This window comes from Solea solea, chromosome 3 (genome assembly GCF_958295425.1).
Source record: "Solea solea chromosome 3, fSolSol10.1, whole genome shotgun sequence".
Classification (NCBI taxonomy): domain Eukaryota; kingdom Metazoa; phylum Chordata; class Actinopteri; order Pleuronectiformes; family Soleidae; genus Solea; species Solea solea.
This window is the reverse complement of record NC_081136.1, coordinates 34181949-34198775: the sequence shown is the minus strand read 5'-3', so window position 1 is coordinate 34198775 and position 16827 is coordinate 34181949. Positions and strand designations below refer to the sequence as shown.

Sequence of the window (16827 nt, the reverse complement as noted above, 5' to 3'; positions counted from 1 at the left end):
AACTAGTGCAAAAATGGAACAGAAACAAAATGGAATGACCATTTGTAGATGCAACGAGATACACAACCCCGCCCCCCCCCCCCCCCCCCCCCCCCCCCCACACACACATTATAAATATATCATATAGATATAGGACTGTGCAAAGGTCTTAGGCTATAATGATCACACACGGTGCTGAATATAAAATCTTCAAACCTGGGACTGGAAGTCACCAAGTGTCACGTCGCATGAGGTAAAGTGACTGAACGCTTGCTAACACGTTTGCGCACTAAGACTTTCTCCACAGTAACTGTATCTATATAACGAACAGCATCATTTATTATTATTATTATCATCATTATATATATTATATTATTACTACAGTCTCGTTTCACACATATGTACATTATATTTCACAGTGATTTTGGTGCATTTGATTAAGACATGCCACTCACACCCCCCCCCCCCCCCCTCAAAAAAACAAGAAAAGTCAGCAGTGCAATAAAATGCAACATGCTATAAAGCTACTTTATGTCAGAGTGTTCATTAAAGTCCCTTCTATTCAGTGCGCTCTACCTTACTGCCTGATATTACTGAGTCCAACGGCCCTTGTCCACTATGGTCCCAACTCGGCACGGCACGGTTTAGGTTGGTTTTCCACAAAGCACCGACTCGACGTGGGCGGAGTCATCACTTTTACACGCGACATAGTGACTTTCAGTGTAATTAAGTTTAAGTTTAAAACTGTCTTCCTCCATGACCGGAGCGCAGACTCCGTCTGACACAGTCACTGGACTGAAACACGCCAGACCCGTCTGTTAAATATTGACATTTAAGACGTTAAGTCACATTTTGAGATTACCAGCCCCCACCAAAATTCATCCCATTCCACAATGTCCACAGGCATTGTGAAATCTGAACGCTGTTTGATTAAGTGTGTGCAGGTGAAAGACCAGCAAAAAGCTTCATGAGGTCTATGGCCTGATCTGATTTTTGTGTCCGCACGGCCCTGGGGAGAAAAAAAACCTTCAGAAGTTCAGAGGTCGGGGGGAAGGAGGGAGGCTGATGTTACAATTTCAATAAAACCCTTTGAGCAAGAGACCCTTTCACAGCCCAAAGACATAATCTGCTTTCATACATGCACTGACGTCCACGCATGACTTTAGAAATGGCGTCGTCATCAGCAGCAGCAGCGGCGGCGTGGTGAAAAACCAGTTGTTTTGTTGTGAGAACGCAGCAGCAGCAGCAACAGCAGCAGCAGCAGCAGCAGATACCGCTCTCCGCCGCCCGCGCTGCACCACCTCTGCCCCCCCCCCCCCCCCCCCCCCCCGGATGTAAAACGCGTTCCTCGCGTGCCAGAATGTTCGGACCCAGTTCTGCAGTCCCAGTCTGAAAACAGCTATAGACGTAATATAAAAAAAAAAAAAAAAGACGAAGAGGAAAAGTCTCGTGTGCACACGAGGAATGTCAGGAGGACAGAGGTGGGCGGCGTCAAAAAGGGGCGGTGCCGCTTCCTTCCATCACATCTCGTATTTTTGGGGTATGCAGCCTTCCATCTCAAGCACCTCGGGCCATCCGTCAAACTTGTTGCTGTCCGGGTTGTTCTTTATATACTAAAGAGGGAGGAAACCACACAATCACACACCCCTTTTTTTTTTTTAAAGCACAAGACATTCCACACATGACACAATATTGTTTTACACTCGCCGAACAGGTTTGACGCGAATTCAAGACCAATTTAAGAAAAACTTGTCTTTCAGGAAGTTTAAGATGCAGCACGACGTGTGCTTGTGTGTTTCCATAGATGGACAATGTCCCTCGCTACGACCAGGGACAGACAGAAACTCAAGACTCCTTTATCTTTATGTGTTTGCTACTTTGTCTCACTGTTAGAGCTGGAAATTGCTCTCTCTCTCTAAGAAAGGCCAGAGCAGAGCAGAGGGAGGAGACTGGAGGCACCAGACGTCTTCTCTGGAGGGGGTCTGCTGGAGGGACAGGAAGAGACTGGGAAGGCCAGCTCAGTGCTGATATATCGAAGGTCCTTCCTTCCCGCTGCTGTGAGACTTCACAACAACAACCAGCAGTGCTCCCTGCAGACACTGTGATCACTAGAGTACTCAATTCCTTCATCCACTGTCACAATTATGCTCCACCTGTATGTGTGTGTATATATATATTTCTGTGACTATCTCTCTGCTGCTGTAATACGGGGGATTTGCATCGCATCGTATCGTCTTACAGCGACGATAAAGTGGCAAACGTATCAAACCTGTCCCATCGTTCTAAAGTAAAGACGGGCACTGGTGTTACCTGCTCAAAAGGACTCTTGGTTTTGATGCCTTTCCCTCCCACAAAGATCCAGTTATCCCTGAAGCCCAAGCTACTGATAACCGAGCTGCCCAGCTCGGCAATGAGCGTCCTGGCTTCGTCGTTGAGCCTATGGGAGCGAAGACGCCAAAATTATTTCAAGGCCTTAACTCATCATCATCATCATCATCAACGTGTGTCACGGGAACGGCGGGCTCACTTTGTGGCAGCGTCGTCGAACGAAGCCATCATCACGATCGTCCCTTCTTTGATGTCCTTCAGGAATTTAATGAAGGGGGCTACATCTGCACAAGGGTCGCACCTGGTTAACACGATACACGTGTGTGTGTGTGTGCGTGTGTGTGTCCAAAGAAACGACATGTACTCACCTCCTGCCCACATATCAAAAAACGCTGTGTTTGTGGTTTGCCCCGTTTTGCCTGTGTACGGAAAACAAACGTTCATGTTTCACGGACTGTTGCTCGTGACACTAATCAAGTCCGCGTCCAACAGCAGTTATTGAACGAGAAAAAAAACGCGTGTGCGTCGTGACGAGGTTACCGTCGACCAGAGCGATGTTTATCCCTCTCCCCACGTTGTTCTTCACGCCGCTCATGACTCTGCGGAAGAATGACAGAGGTCAGCGTCAAAATCATGCAAACCTTTGAATTTACACACCAGTCTCATCATTTATAAGCACACGATGTACATTTACGTCACCAAGTTGTCACTTGACTCACATTTTGTCCTCCAGGCACATTCTGGGCCCCACCACGCTGGCTGCTCCACTCACGATCTTGAAGGCAAAGTGTGCGTTGGGACACGACTTCAACAGGCCACACTTGTGTCTGACTGGCTTTGCTGGGGAGAATTTCAAGAATCCCAGGTCAGAATTTGCATAATTCCGCGACAAAGACATCACATCACATCACAAACAGGTCACACAAGCGGGTGCAAACACCTGGAACAGGACAGTGCAGGTAAAACGTGTTTTTTTGACATGAAAGAGCAGGCGACGGTCGAAAGCACAGGAAGCTGTGAAGCGATTTCGGGTGATTTGATGTAGCATTTCAAGGGGTGCAGAGATTTCAAATTAAAAAAAAAACACAAAAATAAACACATAATAAGGAGGAATATTGGCATTCAAGCAGACGGCAAAGACACAGAGAAACAGAGATAAAAGGGAAATCACTTACTGACTAAGTTCCCCGTCACAGACTTTGCTGAAAAGCAAATATTTCATATGTTTAAGACCCCGTTAAGACATTTAAGACATTCCAGGTGCAATCGGAGGACGCATGTGAGCTCAGCTCAGCTGACGCCCTCTGATCCGCAGTTTGTCTGTTTGTTCTTTACACTAATTACTTCTCGTAAAGGTTGTATTTGTCGCCGTCACTAACGCTACGCGTCTCTTATTGCTCACTGCGACTTTACACCTGTTACATCCTGTTATCAGACTGCACTGTCTATGAAGTGGACGTATATCTGACTAAAGGGCGAGGGAGGTCACGGGTGACGCAACCAGGATGCATTTTATTGCTAGGTGTGAACGGGATCCAGGACAATTTTTCCGATCCACTAATAAACGTGAGGCAGCGCTGCTGTGTGATTGGCTAACGTTTCCTGCGGCTCCAGGAACTGCGACCTCTTCTGGACGAGCCTCCAAGCTGGCTTAAGATCGCAAAAGAGAACACTCGCCGTGGTAGAATGTGCAGCTACTTCTGATAACTTCTACAATCTCAAAGTGGCTAAATCCAGTGCGCTGCATAGGTTAAATATCAGCATCCTGTGTGTCAGGACTCTGCGGGTCTGTCAGTCCTGCAACTATTTCACAATAAATGGCTGGATTCAAACGAATGGAAACGGCAGTGTGGTTTCCATTTTGAAACCAAGTTTTTGGGGGGGTTTTTGCATGCCAAAAATAAACCCAGTTCTCAGTAGTCGAGTGCTGTCACATGGTAATTTACATCTGCATTTCCTGGACCTCTAGTTCCGTAAAATATAGCAAAACTGTGCCAGTTCATACACAGACGTGGCAATTATCGCTGATTCATTGTAAAAAAAAAAAGGTCCGGGTCCGTAAAGGGTGGTGCCCGGGTCCGGATCCAGACTTTAAGTGATCTGGATCGTAAAGTTCATGCACTAAATAATCCTAGAAACATTAGTCAAGCAGCAGCAGCAGCAGCCGCATAAGTCAATGCAAACAAGGGTTGTTGTCACAGGACTTTCACTGCAGTCGGTTCTATTTGTTTAAAGCTCTGTTGCCCCTCTTCTGTGTGGATAATCAGAGTAATTAACAAAACCCTGCTGGCAACTCAACATGACTATATGCCTAAGTGATCTCCCGACACCCACGTCCCCGCTGCTTCTCGGCTGCAAGACGCGTTTATCCTGTCAGGCTGTTGGACGTCCAGGGTTTGTTTGCAGTGCAGGAAATATCCAGAGGGAAGATGAGACTCCAAACACTGCTCTATTACTGTTTTACCATTACTGGAAACACACGTGCCCCAGGATGACGGCAGGAGAGTGAATACGTGTCATTTACAACTGATTCCCGGCTACTTCCTACAGTTTCAGGAGTAGAGATGAGGTCACTCACGCATCATGTTGCCCAGTTTAAAGTCCATGTTGATCTCCAGCAGTTGGAATGTCAAAAACACAGCCAGGAAGAACGCAGTGACGAGCGCTACCAACTTCAAAAGACCTGGAAGAGAAGTAAGCATACAGAAAAGATTAAGAGTCTAAATATTTTGTACATTAAATATAATATATAATGATATATATATATATATATATATATATATCTGGACTTTCCCTGTCATCACACACTGATGTGTGTTTTAGGAGATCCACTCACCAGCGGTCCGGATCATCTTAGCACGTGTCCAGCCTCTTTTTCCCCACAAAAAAACTACCTGTGGCAACGAAACAATCGCACAATCAGCTCAATCCAGAGGTTTGTATGTGGTTTACATGTGGAAGTTTAATGTACTTCATGTTTGTTAAGGTGTACAAACCTAAAAGATAGTATAATAAATGTTCAATAAAGTACTCTGAGAAGGGCCTTGCTTTACAGCGGCCGTCATTTTTGACAAGAATGACATCGACCATTAGACGTCCAATAACACAGGTTCTATTACACGTTTATAGACACATTGCAGATGCAGTCTCTTCAGAACTTGTTTGTGCCTTTGCCTGGCACTCCTACAAACACGCTTGAATAGGTTATAACGACTTTCTCCATGTAATGCGTGTTATTTAAAACACGGCGCATGAATGTCAAGTAAAAGCCTCTTGTTCTAAGCATTTCCGACAAGCTGTGTACCCTAGTGATGGCAGAGTGACACTGAAGCTTTGACACACGCGCTTCAAACCCCTGAAGTACAATTCCTTTTGAAGCAGCTTTTGGTGACTGAATGAATCACCTGACTGGTTCGTGGAGTGTTTGGGGAGTGTTGTGAGCAAAGAAAGAAACTGGTTCAGTGGTTCGACAAAAGCTCCATTTGCCCATCATCACGTACGCACCATCCTTTAGGCACCTTCAGAGCTACAGCAGGAGAAGAACACCAGCAGCAGCTGAGGAAACCAACTGAAACACCTGACCTGAAATATGAAACCTCTGTTTAATCTGAAAATGATTAACCAACACGGCAAGGCCAGGCCCCTTCCTGACACTGGATCTCTACAAATCTGAAAACAATGTGATTAACTTGGACTTATATATATACTTTTGACTCAAATGCTGGTTATCTTCAAGCAGAGAGATAAGTCCACTTTTGTCTCTGGAGACCAGGCAGATCCAATTACACCGTTCCCTTCCAGCTTTGTGAAAGCTGCCTTGTATTAGAAGAAAAGTGCATTTCTCCCCCCCCCCCCCCGTTTCCAAAGTGCATTTTATAGCAGGTTTGTGTTTGAGGCCACTCAACCTAGCCCACGAGTGTACAGGCCCAATGTTGACTTCTAATATTTAGAGGGGAGTCTCCCACTTCCAACAAGTTAGGCTGGGGCAGTTGTTGGAGAAGCACTTTGCCTGCACCCTGTCCATTTTCAGCAGCTGTCCCCCAAACAGGAAACGTATATATTTAATAGTGAACCCTTCCGGTGTCTGCCAAATTACTGGAATGCTCAGTTTAAAGCGTTTTCCGTTATCTTTCAATCGCCGTCACAGCAGCTGGGTAACGTTTCCTCCATGTCATGACGTCGGTTGCTAACCGCAGAGACGGGGACGCAATTTACACACATCTGTCTCCGCGCCGAAGGTTAGTTCGAGTGTTTATGTCGCGCTGAATAACTCCCACGCAGTGTCGTGTTTGTCAGTTGACGGTGATGTTAGCTTGGAGGCTAACTTTTAAAAGGCTGCGTTGTTGTGTCGCTCCCGCTTCTTTTTGTTCTTTTTTATTTTTTTTCAACAACACTGAAACAAATTGTTTATGTTGTCATGAAAAATAAATGAATAAGTCCATAACTCACCGCTGGACCACCGCCAGGTGTGTGCGAACCTGTGTGACTGTGGGGAGAGCTGGCTCACTGTGTCGGTCCCGATATCCCTGTGGTACAGTCTGTTGTAGTGCGGGAGCGATGACAGCTCGGCTGGTTGGACACGGCGCGATGCTCCACTCTGTCGAAGAAACCGAAGACTAACGCGAGGTCGGAGCACTTATCTGCCCGCCCCAATCTCAGATTCCCACAGGGCAGCTATTCCTCTTCCTTGTCGTAATATGTACAGTAATAAATAAATATATATATAAAATCACATTATGACTGTATTGTGATTGGAATTGTGTATTATTACGAGACATTGTACATTTTGTCTTCCATTCTTTTGATATGTCGCGTAGTACGACATCGTGTCAATGCAGGATCTTTACAGTAACTTCCTGCTTTCTTCTTTTTCTGCCCACTTTGACACAGACGGGACACTTTTAAGCGAAACCAGCGCCATCTAATGGACGGACACTCACACTGGTGTAGTTTTGCAATCATTTATTTTTCACCAATGCAAATGTGAAGTAAGGATTGTTTTCACATTGAACATGCATAAACGTGTGGTGCATTTAAAAAAAAAACAACTGTACATGTTAAAAACCAAGCAAAGCAAAGCAATGAAATGAAGAAAGCTCAATAAATTAAGACATTAACAATTTCCAGAAGGATGATCTGGTCCAAATATGAAGGATTAATCCTGACAGAATGCAGCACAGCTGGACAATCTCATATCCGTTGTCGTGTGTCATTCAATAAGGTCCTGTCCAAAAAAATACTAAAATAAATTAGATGACATGCTAAAAAAAAACAACCACATTTTCAGCTTGCGACAATAACATCAAAGAGAAACATTTAAGTGATCGTGACAGCGCTCACGTCATCTGAGTCGTGTTGGCAGGCGGCGCCGTTGCTGCTCGTGCCGTTTTCGAGTTCGTTGGCGCAGTTGTTGTCCTCCTCGATCTGGAGGTTGGAGAAACGGTACACTGGTGACCTGTAGACCAAATCAGAAAACCACAATTAATTAAATAAATAAATAAAGGTGTACACAGTACGCGCAGCTCAAGGATGTGTGTGCAAAACACAAGGGTGTGTGTGTGTGTGTGTGCGAGTACTCGAGACTATTGTACCTAAAAAATCCACATGCTTTGTATACAGTATAACTAATTAAGAGTTGAAATACACAGTTACACATCAAATATACACAATATTGGCTTATCTGCTGATGTGAAATGTATTTTTGGGGGTTTTCTTGGACCATAGTGTGAGACAAATGCATGTGTGTGATATTGTGGTTGCTGTTGATATTGCCCTTGTATTGACCATGACCGCATGTGTGTGTCACGCTCACCTGTTTCTATAAACCACTCCCCTGACGGCGAGCAGAGCGGAGACGACAGCGACCAGGACGACGGCTCCCGCCCCTGCACACACCAGGATCAGCACCAGCCTCTCTCGCTGCACATGCACGACGTGCAACAACAGGTGTCATTTACTTGAAAACATGAACATGAACAAAGAGGTTAAAGCAACAGAATGGACCCTACCGGTGTGTCAAAGACTGTTTCCGGAGACACGGACAACGTGGAAAAACCGGGAGTGGGTTTAACGCCACACGGCCTGATGACGGTCTGAACTGCGAGCTGAGGCGTGAAGCCACCCTCGCACTTATCACTCGGGACCTTGCGATACCTGCAAGCATAATTCAGACGTCTGTGAGCATGTGCACAAGGCTTACTTTTGATGTTTTCTTTTAAACAAAAGAGTGGTTGTTTTTACCCTGCTGTCAGGAGCTCGTCCTCCTCTCCATCCAAACAGATCTCCAGCGTTTTATTGGCAGAGTTGGGTTGTCTCACACACTCGGAAGTGTTCGGGTGAGGATAGTAACCGTAGTCGCTGTAAAAAAAAAGGACCTTTATAGAAGCCCATTTCCGTCTTGATAATAAAAATATACTCAAAGTTGAAATTATGAGATAAAAAGTCATAATTATGAGATAAAAGGTCGAAATTATGACTTTAAAAGTAATAATTATGAGATAAAAAGTCAAATTTCAAGGAATACAGAATAAAATTGACGCTGACATTCTATTATTTTAGGTAAAATAATACACAATTATAGATACTCTCATGAAAAAGGATTTCAAAAAATTATAATTTTTAACATGAAAATTAACTCTTAAAAGATGAATATAAATAAAAGTTCTACTATTATTATTACAATAATGTAATCGACTTGTCATTCTGTGTGTGTGTGTTGCCATGTGATGAGTTAAATAAAGAATAACAACACTTTCACTTTCACTTACTTAGGTACTTACCATAAGTAATCATCTCTTGTGCACAGGCAGGGGCTTTGCTTCTTGCTCACCACAAAGCTCTTCCCGTTGCGGCACACAGACTTTTTCTTCAGCCTCCTGTACGTCTCCTTCACACCCAGGACGCAACCTCTCCTCGCCGAGTCCTTCCCCTCTGACGAATGAGCGAGCCACTCCTCGTAGTCCCGGTCGCTACCTGAGAAAAACAGTTTTAAGAGGGGGAAAAAACGGGGGGAGTTGGTGATGGTTGTGGCTGTAACTTTCATGACATGGAATGAAACTAGCGGGTTTCATTTGCAAATTATATTCTGGAAAAATGGCTGTGTTTAAGGGAAAAACCCATTTTGTTTTCTGACAGAATTTCATAAATAAATCAACCAAAAATTGTTGAAAATACGCAGATTTTGTTGGTTTGAGAAATAAGTCTTTATAAAATGGAGGAAGATGACGAGCAGGAGGTTAAATGAATGGTTTTGCAGGCATGTGTGTCTAAACCGGTGTGTGGAATGTATCAGAAATGAAGAGGGGGAGAACGTGTTTAAGGCCTTTTTAGGTTGAGGTAAGTGAAAACCCTGGAGACAAAAACTTCACTTCACAATCCAACCACCAGATGGCAGCATGCCCTGTAATGGACTGAATGCAACTCACACTCTCTGGTGATGAGGCTCTGGAAGTCAATAGTCACGGCCACCCACATGGGCTGCCCGTCTTCCTCGGGCCGGAAACCCCAAACGCTGACGTTCAAGGCCTTGGTGCCCGGCTCCGACGCCAGACCAGCGAAGAAGAAGGGCTGCTCCGTGAAGTTATACGACTTCCAGCACTGCCCCTCGTCCGTGGAGAATCTGGAAACAAAAAAAACTTAAACATAACTCTAGAATTCTATATTGTTTAACAGTGTTTAAGCCTCTTATGACCATCATCTTGATTTCTATCGATTTGCTGGTGAATCTCGTCTCCGATTGGACGCTCGTTCCCGGGGAAGTCCTGAGGTTCTACCATAAAACACAAAGCTCTAGTTCTCTGCTCTCTGGTATCCGTCCATCCATCTTCTACCGCTTTATCCTCCAATCTCAGCTGACCTTGAGGCGAAAGGCGAGGGCCCCACCCTGGACAGGTCGCCAGTCCATAGTTTTTGAATTTTCTAGATATCACAAACGGGTCTAGGAGTTACGGTAATAATGAGAAGTACGACGCACGACGACATGGATGGTAACAGTGGGGTTAAATGGAATAGTAAAAAATCCACTTTGTACTTAATAGTCTTGACTTGTCCTTCGTGCTGGGCCTCCACAGCCACAATCAGACCCCCAGAGTCCAGGATGCTGTAGTGGTGAGGGCCTCTCAGTGTCCCCCTCCAGGTATAGCCGCCATCCGAGGAAACAAACACGTCGGGGTGCTGCGACGACGACAGGGAATCGCCCACTGTGCCTGAAGAAAAGAAGAAAATAATCCCGATTTAGTGTCTAATCTTTATTAAGTCTACATTTACAGCTGACAGCAGAGTCCTAGATACAGGCAAGTAAACGTGGTGAAGTCACCTTACCGTGGGCAATGACCAGACCAACAGCCGTCGGCTCGGTCAGCGCGAGCATGGGTACGATCCTGTTGTTCCGACTGTGTTCTCCATGTACGTGAAGGTTGCACTGATATACAAAGCAAACGGGCAACAGTGAGCGACGGTTCACTTGAAATAACGTGAAGTGCAATCACGTCCCCGTACCTTCTTAGTTTGCTCACTGCAGTCCACGTTCTCCGGCTTGTTAAGCTGTCGCCACTTCCCTCCTCTGTTGAAGGAAATGACGGAGCGTATGCGGCCGTCTGCAACAAAGAAAACAGAGGTCCAGAGACGTGCGACGCGCTGGTAAATCTGGTCTGGATCACGGCTAACGTACCAATCGCAGACAAAGATACCGTGAATTTCCCAGATATCACAAACGGTCTTAGGAGTTACGGTAATGAGAAGTGCGCACGCCAAATCCCGTCGGCGACAACAGAAGAGTGAATGAGTAGAATATGTTTTAAGGTTGTTCTTTAAGGTGGAAACGTAAAGAACCCTACCCGTGTCAAGTTTATTCGTCAGGTAAACTCCTCTCAGTGACGTGACGTTGGTGAAGTCGCTCTTCCTCTGCCCGTCAAACAGGTGGCGCTCCAGCGACTTGGTGAACAAGATCCCGCGGTCGTCGGACGTGTACATGGTCCCAAAGAAGGTGTCTGCCGTTTAAAAAAAATAATAATAATAATTTAAAAAAAAACAGTCAAATGTACCAGGTAATAACCGCATCTGCCCTACTTTCAGTCTTTTTTACTACCAAATAAAATCAGAAGAAGAAGAAGAGTCGGTATTATGGTCTGTATATAGCAACCACAATTCCTCCGACTGGTGCAAACAGGATGTGGTAACTTTCTTTTTGTTTTCTGAATATTTCAAAGAAACAGAACAAAGAACTTAAAAAGTGACTTTTCCTTTAACCTTTGAATCCACTCTTCTGTAATGACTTTTTTTTTCTTTTTTTATAAACCAAAATAAAGCTTTAAAGGTGATAGAAGTGCCTCGTTTCGGTCGTTTTGTTGGCAAGAGTGAGAATTTAATGATAATATAAACCTGTATGAGCAGCATTTGACGCTTCACCATGAAGACGACCTCATGTGAGGAAGGTTTACTTTTCGTTTGTGTGTGTGTTTGTTTTTGTGTGTGCTTGTGTTACACCCTGATGCCAAGATATGTTTGTCAGCTTTTACAGTGTAACCTAAATCCCCCCCCCTCCCTCCAGCCAACAAAGGATAAAACAAAAGATCCCACCCCCACATGTCCAATGTTGATCTCTGCAGCACACATACACACACAAACATAACTACAACAACAACAACAAAACAGACGTGACTGAGAAATGTGGGGCCAAGGGAGAAAAAAGGGGGAGAAAACAGAAGAGCGAGAGAGAGACAAAGGGGGCGGGAACAACGTGGACCAACACACTCAGCATGATGGAACGATTTGTCAGCAACACCAGGAACTTGTGAAACCAGTCTTTGCTCTTCACCGTTGAGCTTTTCCGAAGAAGGGCTGAAAGTGTGTCACCTATTATTATCATTATCATTATTATTATTATTATTATCATTATTGTTATTATTAGTATTATTGTTATTAGGTGAGACAGGTGTGTGTATGTGTTACCTCCTGGGTTGTCCACATGCATGAAGAGCATGTCCTCATCCCCGTCCAAGATGGAGTAGAACTGCAAACACACAAACACACACACACACACATATGAGACAGAGCACATGAGGGTAGAATTGACTACGAAATTGAAATTACAACAACTTTGCGACGACTGCTTTATTCTTATTCCATAAACCCGTGAGATCATGTGTTTGTTTGTGCTGTCAGCAAGATGTGAAGGGTGTGTGGGTGTGTGTGTGTGTGTGTGTGTGTGTTCATATCTTTGTGAGGTCCACAAAAACATCTTTGTGGGGACATTTTGGCTGGGCCTCACAACTTTAAAGTGCTTTTTCGGGGGGTTAAGACCTGGTTTAAGGTTAAGGTAAGGGGCTAGAGAAGCCATTTTGAGGTCTTTGACGTGTCCTCACTAAGGTATAGTACAGGTTTGTGTGTGTGTGTGTGTGTAACTCGATAACGGATCAACTGGGCAGGACAGACCTCAGTTAATGTGAACAGCTGTGTATGATTTTGGTATAGTCTATCTGATAGATGATAAAAAAGAGATTTGTCACCTGCTCAGTGGAAGCAGAAGGCAGCAGTGCTCGACTGAAGGTGTCTCCTTGGTCTGACGAGAAGTACATGACGCGTGGAGATCTCTGCAAACGGAACAATAGCGCATTTATGGAGACAACACAAGAGCGTGTTATAATTTCTAAATGTGTCAGTTGTCGTTCATACTGAGTCTTCCATCACGGAGAAGAAGAGGAAGGCGCCGATGTAGCCGAAACTGTAGACGTCCTCATGGATCACCGTGAAGGTTCTGCCCAGGTCCTTCGTCCTCTTCAGCACCAAGTCTCCCCGCTCGTCCGCCTCCACTACACACAGTGACGAGAACAAAGACTTGGTCACAGGGATCGTAGTTCTTCATTGAAAACACAGACACTTCAAGGTCCATTGTGTAGGAACCAGTGACATCTAATTGTGAGGCCGCGTATTGCGACAAAAGGGAGGACTCCTGTTCTCACGTAAACCTTTTTTCTCCAGAACATTGTGGAACTACGGTGGCCTTCACATCCCAAACAAGTGTGTTGTTTTTCTGTGTTTGCAGAGTAAGCTTCTGCCGTAAAAGCACCTCGGGCTGGTTTGTCCGTTTGGGCCGTTTGGGATCATGCGACGGTATGCTTCCAGATATCAGAGCAGATCTTGGAACCACGCATAAAGACCGTGTTGGGAGTGAACTTCTGCCCCCCCACTGAGTGGTGGAGTATTAAGCCCCCGCTCACCAAGCAGAAAAAACATTTCGGCAACAGAAGAAGTCGTCGCCAAGGGGAGTCATCCGAGCCTCGGCCTGGCGACCCACAAACCGGCTGACACCCCGACTTCCCCCTCTTCCGAGCCTTTCATCTGCAAACTACAGCAGAGGGAGCTGTAGCATCTTTCTCTTCTTCTTTGGTCGGAATGCGTCCTATTCCCATGCGTCCAGACCTGTGACGCCACCCGGTGGTGACGTGGCACACTGCAGGACCCTGACACAGAAGTATACCAGGGTCTTTAAGGAGAATCCAGTGAGAATGGGACCATTCCGGCTTCTATTCAGCTTGTTTTCGATCACCTGAGTACTGAGACAGTAGCTACTGCCATTTATCGTTTTGTGGCAATTTTATTGCTTTATGCTTCCTTCTGAACAGGTGCAATAAAGAGCCGCAATTGTATTGTTGTATTGTTGTAATTCCTACCTGCGTCTACTCGACTGCAGCTGAAGAACAAGTTGACACCAGCTCCCCTGATGGAAAGAAAACGTTTAAAACATTGTGAAAGTGCTACAGATATGTGTATTACTGTGTGAGAACATAAACAGTATACGTGAGTGTGATATTATCCCAGTGACTCTCACCACGAGAAGGAATGCACTCCATCATGCACTTTTGTCCATTTGGCACCAAAGTCCAGCGAGAGCCACAGGCCGCCCTGCAACGTCGCACATGTTTACCTTTAAGGGCGTGGGTTTGATACACAAAGAAAGGAAGAAAGAATGTGCGACTCACATCGATGCTCAGCGCCACAAGGTAGTCGTGGTTGAGGAAGTGGTACGTGATTGGCTGCGCCAAGTGGAAAGGCAGCCGGGTGAACTTGAAGGTCGCGCCGGCGTCCGTAGAGGTGAAGATGATCCCGCCGGGGTTGTCCAGCACTGGAGTGTCGGCCGTCAGGATCACCTGCGTGGAAGGACGTGGAAACGGAACAGAAAACTTACATATAGCGCCTTTTAAAAGTTGCACTTCTGTGTGTGCGGTGGGTAGCGTCGGGTTTATTGGCAGAACATGAATAATACTCCCGACATAAGTGTGTGTTTTAAAGAGACAAACATTCCTGGTGTGCGAAGGCCACCGTAGTTCCCTGACACACAATATGTCTTCGGTCTTTTGTGAAGCAATAACACACACACACACCTACCCTTTAACGTACCATTCACTTCATACAAAGAACTCAGAAAGAAAGAAAGAAAGAAAGGGCAAGAACTTGTCCGGATTTGCCCAAACTAACACGAGGTGAACTCACAGAGCTTCCCGGGCCGACGCTGACTCCAAACTCCTCCTTTACGAAGGTGTTGTTGATGCGACTGGAAATGTCATGGAACGACTTTCCGTAGTCGGTGCTGTGAGAGAGAGAGAGAGAGAGAGAGAGAGAGAGAGAGAGAGAGATAGAAAGGGAGTCGGTATGAAGTCAAGGTCGGCACTGAGCGGCTTCGACAAACACGTGGACGGACGGACGCAGACTCACCTCCTGTAAAGTCGAGACGAGCCACCGTCCAGAAAAGAGTCGAGAGGAGCACTGATGGTGGAAAGCACCAGGACCACCTGAGAAATCGAGTTCAAAACTGACATGACAGTCCACTCTATAGAAACACAGCTTATTAAATATGACGGTGACAGGTTTTTACCTTCCATGCTTAATATCATAACAGAAATACTCACTCCTGTGCCACCGCCCACCCATGTGAGGATCACATAGGAGCCATCGTCACCATTAAAGCCTGTCTGGAAGAGCAAGGCGGGGGAAAACCTGCATCACTTAAAACGTTTATTTACACATTTTCCACCCTTTTTTTTTTTTTATTAGCTAAACAAACCATGTTTAGCACTTGATTTCCATGTCAACAAAGTCTTTATTTGCTGACAATGAATGCAACTTGAAGTGCTAACACGTGGTAATTCAGTTTTTTCAGTATGTGGACATTGAACCTGGCTTTTTTTTCCCTTTTCACCAAACACTTCCCAGCTCCAGATCAATGTCTCTCTCTCTCTCACACACACACACACTTTAAAAACACACCTCACCTCGTGCGTATTGTCATCCAGAACTCTGTGTTCTGCTGGGGTGAGTGTGAGCCTGCAGGGGGTGAAGGGAGGACCGTGAGAAATAAGCCTGGACGCGCCTGATGACGATGATGATGATGTTTGGCTGTTGGTGTCTCTTCTGGGGCGTGTGCGCACTTGGCCCCGGCTCTCATCCTGCTGCTGAGTCCGGTGGAAAGTCACCGTCCTCCCCCCGCGGCGTCTGGCTTCTCCAGCGGCCACAAGACAGACGCACACGACACCGAGGACCACCAGTCTCCAGATCATGTCCGATTTGTTGAGTTCCACCGTCTCTGACTCACTTTGGTTCCTTTGCGCTCTGAAGTCGAGTAGGGGTGGGAAGTGTTTGCACGGGTCATTAACATAAAGGGAAAAAGTGCTGAGTGAAGTGAGTCTTCAGCCAGCAGCAGGTGTTTCTGCCCGCATCCAAGTGACCTGAGCCGCAGGGAGAGAAGTCACATTTGATGGAAATGCACCTTGTGGCCACTGGAAACCAGTGCAAGAAAGGAAAAAGCGTCACTTCTAATTGTTTAGGCTCAGTTGTGACATTTTCCTGTGATGTAACAAATATTGAAAATATGAAATATGAGTGTGGACAAAAAGACATTCTATAGTTTGGAGGAGACCTGTTATTTTGGGTTTTATCGCAATAACTTTGCCTTCCCTCACAATATTTTGGGTTTAATTGCAATAACTTTGTGTTCCCTCGCAATATTTTGGGTTTTATCGCAATAACTTTGCATTCCCTCGCAATATTTTGGGTTTTATCGCAATAACTTTGCATTCCCTCGCAATATTTTGGGTTTTATCGCAAAGCTTTGCATTCCCTCGCAATATTTTGGGTTTTATCGCAATAACTTTGCATTTCCCTTGCAATATTTCTATGTTCTATTGCAATAACTTTGCATTTCCCTCACAATAGGTTTGAGTTCTCTCGCAATAACTTTGCATTCCCTTGCAATAGAATATTATAGAATATAGAATATTTTGGACTTGCACAAGTCTGGTTCATCCTTGGGTGCAAACAGAAAAAGTGATTGTCTGATTTCATGTCAGACAGTGTGAAAAAAAGCATATGTGTCTTTTTATATAGTGTATGTAAACTTCTGGTTTCAACTGTAGTTAAATGTCAGTGAAATCACCTGCAAACCCAAGGCCCTGATAGTGTACACTGCATTTCATAGGACTTTATTTTTCAGCTCGTCGTCTTAAGTCACTGTGGCAACATTAACTT

At 45.2% G+C, this 16827-nt stretch overlaps 2 protein-coding genes across 5 annotated transcripts; both read right to left on the bottom strand.

Annotated features, from left to right (window-relative positions):
* Positions 1-266: 266 nt before the first annotated feature.
* fam3c (FAM3 metabolism regulating signaling molecule C) lies at positions 267-6849 on the bottom strand. Of its 3 annotated transcripts, none has more exons than XM_058625534.1 (10): positions 6757-6849; positions 5144-5201; positions 4886-4990; positions 3483-3509; positions 3027-3147; positions 2848-2906; positions 2676-2726; positions 2507-2591; positions 2290-2416; positions 267-1592 (listed from the first exon to the last, which is right to left on the bottom strand). In XM_058625534.1, exons 2-10 carry the CDS (start codon positions 5157-5159, stop codon positions 1500-1502), a joined length of 684 nt encoding a protein of 227 aa, XP_058481517.1. In that variant the 5' UTR covers positions 5160-5201; positions 6757-6849; the 3' UTR covers positions 267-1499. The 3 variants fall into 3 exon arrangements, with proteins under 3 accessions (XP_058481517.1, XP_058481518.1, XP_058481520.1); XM_058625535.1 differs by lacking the exon at positions 6757-6849 and adding an exon at positions 5712-5954; XM_058625537.1 differs by lacking the exon at positions 3483-3509.
* A 405-nt stretch (positions 6850-7254) lies between these two features.
* Positions 7255-16052, bottom strand: si:dkey-159a18.1 (sortilin). 2 transcript variants are annotated; one of them, XM_058625517.1, is made up of 21 exons: positions 15576-16052; positions 15213-15275; positions 15019-15095; positions 14797-14893; positions 14286-14453; positions 14135-14208; positions 13977-14023; positions 12979-13115; positions 12813-12896; positions 12256-12316; positions 11142-11294; positions 10804-10901; positions 10627-10726; positions 10337-10511; positions 9732-9925; positions 9087-9279; positions 8548-8664; positions 8316-8460; positions 8120-8226; positions 7648-7762; positions 7255-7531 (listed from the first exon to the last, which is right to left on the bottom strand). In XM_058625517.1, the coding sequence occupies exons 1-21, from the start codon at positions 15858-15860 to the stop codon at positions 7517-7519; spliced, it is 2505 nt and encodes an 834-aa protein (XP_058481500.1). In that variant the 5' UTR covers positions 15861-16052; the 3' UTR covers positions 7255-7516. The 2 variants fall into 2 exon arrangements, with proteins under 2 accessions (XP_058481500.1, XP_058481499.1); XM_058625516.1 differs by having other exon boundaries at positions 7255-7762.
* Positions 16053-16827: the final 775 nt, after the last annotated feature.

Excerpts from the sequence above, each read along its gene's own strand:
- si:dkey-159a18.1 (XM_058625516.1), bottom strand. The coding sequence starts at position 15,860 with ATGATCTGGAGACTGGTGGTCCTCGGTGTCGTGTGCGTCTGTCTTGTG. Across the intron at positions 12,897-12,978 it reads TCTCCGTGATGGAAGACTCA|AGATCTCCACGCGTCATGTA; the intron begins GTATGAACGACA and ends TTCCGTTTGCAG. Across the intron at positions 9,926-10,336 it reads GGACAAGTCAAGACTATTAA|ATTCTCCACGGACGAGGGGC; the intron begins GTACAAAGTGGA and ends TTTTGTTTCCAG.
- fam3c (XM_058625534.1), bottom strand. Across the intron at positions 3,510-4,885 it reads TAAACTGGGCAACATGATGC|CAAAGTCTGTGACGGGGAAC; the intron begins GTGAGTGACCTC and ends TTTGCTTTTCAG. Across the intron at positions 2,907-3,026 it reads ATGTGCCTGGAGGACAAAAT|AGTCATGAGCGGCGTGAAGA; the intron begins GTGAGTCAAGTG and ends ATTCTTCCGCAG.